At 54.3% G+C, this 6,488-nt stretch overlaps 1 protein-coding gene across 1 annotated transcript; it reads right to left on the bottom strand.

Moving 5' to 3' along the window:
- Positions 1 to 403: 403 nt before the first annotated feature.
- Positions 404 to 1,733, bottom strand: GPR25 (G protein-coupled receptor 25). The gene has a single exon (XM_047840046.1). It carries the CDS (start codon positions 1,628 to 1,630, stop codon positions 527 to 529), a length of 1,104 nt encoding a protein of 367 aa, XP_047696002.1. The 5' UTR covers positions 1,631 to 1,733; the 3' UTR covers positions 404 to 526.
- Between the last annotated feature and the right edge of the window lie 4,755 nt (positions 1,734 to 6,488).

Here is a 6,488-nt window from a genome sequence, read left to right as displayed (position 1 = left end):
GGGCCAGAGAGTCTGACTTCGAGAAGGTATTTCTCAGAAGGTAGTAGCTGTTTGTAGGGGTTCAGAGAAAGCATAGCCGGAGACAACAGTCACTCTTGGGGGAGTCTGGGTTTGGTATTCTGGCCAGTGTTATTCCCGATGGGGCAGAGGAGGAAACCCACTTCTTCTTCTACTTGGAGAACATGTATGTGGGTGTCCAGATCGCTGTCTGCACGGTCTCATAGGACCTTTACTGGACTGGAGAAAATTATGCCCCCCCGCCCCCACGCGCACTGGGCTGAGAGAACAGCTGGTCTCAGCAGACTGGTTTGGGGGCGGGGGTGGGAGAGAGTTCAAAAGGCGCTGAGGTTCTGAGAAAGCTAATGAAGGAGACCCTGGGAGTCCAGGCAGCGCCGGCTGGGGCGGCCCGCAGCCAGCAGAGAAGGCATGTCTGGGGAAGCCGGCACCACCCCCACCCCCCACGCACTCCCGCGGGTCTCGTCCCCCCGCGGGCTCCGGGGCCGCCACCTCCACCGGGCCGGGGAGGCTACGGCACTGCCGAGCCAGCGTTCGCCGGCCGGGCTCGCTCCCAGCTGCCGGCCGGACTCCGGAACACTGAGCTGTCGTCCCTGCAGAGCGAGGACACGGAGCTGCCCCTGCGCGCCGGGCGGTCGGCGCGCAAGCAGACTCCGCGCCAGGCCCTGGCGCGGAACGAACGGTCCAGCAGCAGGTAGATGAGCGGGTTGGCGCAGCTGTTGACGAAGGCCAGGCAGGTGGCGATGCTGAGGCCCCAGCGCAGCGCCAGCAGCAGGCCGCAGGGCAGCGGCACCGCCCCCAGGCGCGCCAGGTGGAAGACGGCCCGCAGGGCGCCGAAGGGCAGCCAGGAGCCCACGAACGCGCTCTCGACGGCGAAGATGATGCGCAGCGAGTTCCTCCGGGCCCGGCCCAGGTGCGGCGGCCGGCGCAGGCGGCAGGAGATGCGGCAGTAGCAGACCAGGGTGACGCCCAGGGGCAGCACGCAGGTGAGCAGCAGCACCAGCAGGCTCAGGCCCTGGAAGGCGTCGGAGGGCTCCTCCCCGCACTGGCTGCCCCCGCCGCCGGGGAGGGGCTGCAGCCCCCGGTAGGCCAGGGAGGGCAGGCCGGCCAGGAGCGCCACGGCCCACACGCCGCAGCAGACGGCCAGCGCGCAGCGCGGGGTGCGCAGGGGCCGCGCGTCGAGCAGCTTCACCACCGCCAGGTAGCGGTCCACGCTCAGGCCCGCCAGCAGCAGCGCGCCTGCGCAGCGCGTGCCGGCCAGCGCGAAGCCGCTGAGCTTGCAGAGGCCCTCGCCGAAGGGCCAGCGGCCGCCGCTCGCCGCCGCCGTCGCCCACAGCGGCAGCGTGAGCACGAAGCCCAGGTCGGCGGCGGCCAGGTGCAGCACGAAGGTGTCCACGAGGCGCCGCGGGCCAGGCCGAGCGGCCAGCAGCCACACCACGAAGGCGTTGCCCAGCAGGCCCACCACGAAGGCCGCCAGGTAGAGCGCGGGGATGTAGGCGTAGCCGTAGGGCAGGTCCGGGGCCAGGCACGGCTCCAGCTCCTCCAGGGCGCCGGACCCCGAGTAGTCCCAGGACGCCGTCTCGGGGCTGGGGCTCCTGGGCTCGGTGGGGTGCATGGCGGGGGCCGTCGGGCCTGTGCCGGACGCAGCCTGGGTGCGGGCTCTCCCAGGGAGAGGTGGGGGGTTGCTCTTCACGGCCGGTGCCCAGCACCTCCCTTCCTGCCACCCTCGACCCAGGCAAATGCGTGGGCAGGAAGGTGGGGGAGGAGGGGGTGGAGTGGGAGGGGCAGGCTCCTGGGGGTAGAGGCCGAGGATTTGGGGCTGGCCCCAGGGGAAAGATGGGGACCTGGCGGAGGGGGCTTCACAGCTGGATCCTCCGAGGACAAGGCCTCGGGGCTGGGAGACCCCCTCTGCCCCCCAGGGGGAGTCTGATGTCAGGTTGCAACAGGTGGCGGGTGCCCGAGAGCCTTCCTCCCTTCTCGTCCCCCACTTCACTCCTTCCCATGCTCCGCGCTGCTGCTTTCTCTAGTTTTATTAGGGGCGAGGGCCTAGAACCCCAGCTGAGGGTTTTGTAAGGCTGGTGCCTCAGCCTGCTGCGGGTCCCCCGTCCTCTAGGAAAGAGGGGTTCTGCTATCTGGTGTGCAACGGGGTCGGGGTATACTGCGGAGCCTGTGGCTTCGAGGCCTGCCTCCTAAGCAGGCATAGGCCATCAGAGCTCTTCAGCTGTTGTAGGTTCAATGTCTTAACTCAAACAGTGGCTTTTCTGACCAAATCAAGTCTTCATGGAGCCACGTGGGAAGGTTTTCAGCTAGAGAGGGAGAGCTACCCAGCTAGAAAGGATCAGAGCCTGGGATTTTAATCCCAGCTCTTCTCTATCTGCCCTCATCTGGCCAAACGTCCCTATTAAGCCAAACACAGAAGTAAGTAAGCTCAGTACAAAAGATGACTCAAGATGGTACCCAATTTCGCAGCACATTAGTTGTCTTTAATTAGGAGTCAGGAGTTTAGAGGAGAATGAAATCCCTTACCTACTGAGGGAGTCAGGGGAAGATTCATGAAAGGGTAGGAATGATGCCTGACTTTGAAAGGAATGGTGGCCCCAGGAGAGGATGGGTGAGAGAAAGCTCACCCTTACTCCAGAAGGTGCCCTTTCTTCTCCCCATTTTGTTTTGTTGATGATTTCCTTGGTTGTGCAGAAGCCTTCTATTATGGTGTGCCCTTTCTACATCAGGGATTTGGGGCAACTCCAGTTAGGTCGGGATCCTTTTTTATCTTTTCAAAAAGTTTTTATAATTTTAAAAATTATTTTTAATTGGATTATTTGTGTTTTGTGTTTAAAGTATAGTTGACATACAATATTAGATTAATTTTGGGTGCACAACATAGTGATTTGACAATTGCATAGTGCTTACCACGAGTGTAGTTATCACATCACCATGCAACATGATTACAATATTACTGACTATATTCCCTATGTGGTACTTTGCATGCCTGTGACTTATTTGTTTTATAACTGGAAGTTTGTACTTCTTAATCCCCTACCTAATTTGCCCACCCTCCAACCTTCCTCTGCTCTGGCAACCACGAGTTCTCTGTATTTGAGTCTATTTCTGTTGTTCATTTGTGGGTTTTTTTTGTTTTGTTTTGGATACCACATATAAGTGAAATCAAATGGCATTTGCTTTTCTCTGAATATTTTACTTGGCAGGATCTTGGTCTTTTTTTTATGGCTGATAATATTTCATTACATAGAATTAGAGTATACATAGAATAGACAGTGCGTGTGTATATATACATACATATATATATATATGTGTGTGTGTGTGTATGTATATATACACATACATACCACATTTCCTTTGTTGATTTGTCTACCAATAGACACAAGTTGCTTCCATATCTGGACTTTTGTAAATAATGCTGTAATGAGCATAGGAGTGTAAGTATCTTTTTAAATTAGTGTTTTCATTTTTTCTGGTTAGATTCCCAAATGTGTGATATTTCTGTTTTTATTGAGGAACCTTCATACTGTTTTCCGAAGTGGTTGCACCTGTTCGCATTCCCACCGGCAGTGCATGGAGGTTCTCTTTCCTCCACATCCTTGCCAACACTTGTTATTTCTTGCCTTTTTGGTATTAGCCGCTTTGGTGTGAGGTGATCTCTCGTGGTGTTTTTGATTTGCAATTTCTTGACGATTAGTGATGTTGAGTATCTTTTTATGTGTCTGTTAGCCATCTGTATGTCTTCTTTAGAAAAATGTTTGCTCAGGTCCTCTGCCCATTTTTTAGATTGGATTATTTGGAGCGCCTGGGTGGCTCAGTCGGTTGAGTGTCTGACTTCAGGTCATGGTCTCATGGTTCATGAGTTCGAGCCCCGCCCCAGGTTCTGTGCTAACAAACAGCTCAGAGCCTGGAGCCTGCTTCAGATGCCGTATCTCTCCCCCCACCCCCCAGCTCATGCTCTGCTTCTCATAAATAAATGTTAAAAATTTTTTTTAATTGGATTATTTGTGTTTTCTGGTGTTGAGCTGTAAGTTCTTTGTGTATATTGGGTATTAACTCCATATCAGATACATCAGTTGCAAATACCTGCTCCCATTCGGTAGGTTGCCTTTTCATTTTGTTGATGGCTTCCTTTGCTGTGCAAAAGCTCTTTATTTTGGTGTGGTCCTGCTTGTTTATCTTTGCTTTTGTTCTGGGTCCGAATTCTTCCTAGCAGACATCCCTCCCATGAGATGCTGTGCTGGAACCCGTGTTTCAATATGTGTGCTCTCCCAGACCCCACCACACTGTCACCAGGAGCGAGTGACTGACCCATTGGGTGGATTATCAATTTTATTTGATTCAGTTCACTTAACAGTGAGCTCCTTCATGTGGCAGGCACTGTTTTCAGGCATTGAGAGAGAGATGCCACCTTGACCTTGGAAGTTCGTTGTTTAGGCAGGGGAGATAGATACATATACAGTATGTGCAGGGGCCAACCTGCCAGAAGTCAAACTGGTAAATGTGAAAAGCAAAGTTCTCTTGGAGCTTAGAGGAAAGAACAGTTACTTCTGATGGGAGGGGGTATCAGAAAAGGTCTTCCAGGAGACGGCCCTTGAGTTTCAGTCCAGGAAGGAGCTGAAGGGTGAACAGAGCAGCAGTACATGGGCCCAGTGTGACCAGAGCCCAAGGTGGGAGGAGGGTGGCAGGAGAGGAAGCAGGGAGCAGATCACAGGGTGATCTTGATTTCATTCTGTAGGTAGTGGAGAGCCACTGGACCTTTGAGAGTAGGGCATGACATCTGTCTGTTTTGAAAGGATCACTGGCAGAACTATGGATTGGACAGGGTGGAGGCCCAGGCCCCAGAGTGGACTATTGTGATTATTTGTGTGGGGATAGGGAGCATATGAAATAGATTACTGGCAGTGGGGACAGAAAAACGAGGATCTGTTCAAGAGATCATTGTAACATTGTGGATCTCAGCAGAGAGGAGTCAAAAGATGGGTCTGGGTGGCTGTGTTTGGGAACTGTATGAATGCTGTTCATTGGGCCCGGGAATACAGAGAGGCTTGTGTGTGTATGGATTCTGTTTCTTGTTGATTTGAGGTCGGGTGATGAAATCATGTATGATCAAACCGGAGCACTTCTGAGAGTGAAAAAGGATCTATGGTAATTAACTCAGGCCACAAACCAGGACTGTTCTGGGCAAACCGGGACCTACGGTCACCCTAGCTTGAGGTCCCTGTGGCCCATGGGAATACCCAGGGAGTGGGAAAAATTACGGAGAGTTGGGCATGTCTATGTCTAGGCTGTTCTTGTCAAGACTGTTTCTGCCCGACCAATTACAAGAGGGGGACAGGCACGCAGGAGAAGAGGCCAAGGAGTCGTTGGTTTCTGGCCCGTCCCTCCATGGGCATCCCAAACCTCAGGCTTGAGTTTCCTCTGAAGACCACCCAGACAGGGTGAGAACCTGTGGGCTGCTGGAGACTCAGAGCAGTTTTTCTAATGTCTGGTCACACGGTTGCTGGTGAGTGGCACTGAGGCTGGGTGGCCTAGGGGGCCTCAGCCTCCTTCCCTACAAGGCTGGCAAGGACAGCGCTTGCTTGCCAGAGCCTGGGGACAATCGGGGACGGGCCCGGTGCTGCTGGACTTCACCTCCCCTCAGGCACAGTCAGTCTGGGGCAGAGAAGGCATGAGTGACCGTGAAAGCTAGAGATGAATGGGCCAGGAAATCACCAGGTGAGAAAGAAGAATGGGGCAGGTGACTGAGAGTGAAGCCTAGGCAGGGGATTGAGGGGGAAGGAGAAGTAGGTTGTTTAGCAAAAACACAGATTCTGGCTTCCTGGGGCTGTGGTCTCATACCCGAGGGAAGTCTGTGGCCTAGGGCACGTGGTGGATTCTCTGTGCCATGGCCAAGTCCTGTGGGCCTTTGTGGACCTGTCTGGAGGGGAGGAGGCATCAAAGACTGGATAGATTTCTATCCAACTTGCAGTGACCAAGGCTAACTAACTCCACGATACTCTCTTCTCCTCCTCAGGGGGACTTCCCACAGGATTAGAAACAAGCCAATGAATAGAATATTCTTCCTGCTTAGCTGAGAATCTTGGCCAGTCTCTGACAGGTGTCAACAAAGCAAAGCAGAAGTGGTCTTCCCTTGTTCTCCATCTTGCCCTCAGGAGCCTTCTCTGGCCTCCGTACCTTATGGGCCTTCCTCTCTCTGGACCGACTTTGTTACGTGGGCCAGCCTCGCCTTGCGCATAGAGCTTCTCTCTGTCCATCACCATGATTGGTAGGAGCCTGCGAACAAGCTACGTAACAAAATACCCATTGCTTTGAACTAGGTTACTTTCAAGAGTAGGTTCCTTTGGGGCGCCTGGGTGGCGTAGTCGGTTAAGCGTCCGACTTCAGCCAGGTCACGATCTCGCGGGTCCGTGAGTTCGAGCCCCGCGTCAGGCTCTGGGCTGATGGCTCAGAGCCTGGAGCCTGTTTCTGTT

This window comes from Prionailurus viverrinus, chromosome F1, assembly GCF_022837055.1.
Source record: "Prionailurus viverrinus isolate Anna chromosome F1, UM_Priviv_1.0, whole genome shotgun sequence".
Lineage (NCBI taxonomy): Eukaryota > Metazoa > Chordata > Mammalia > Carnivora > Felidae > Prionailurus > Prionailurus viverrinus.
Note: the sequence above shows the minus strand (reverse complement) of the source record. Positions and strands in the feature narration are given on the sequence as shown.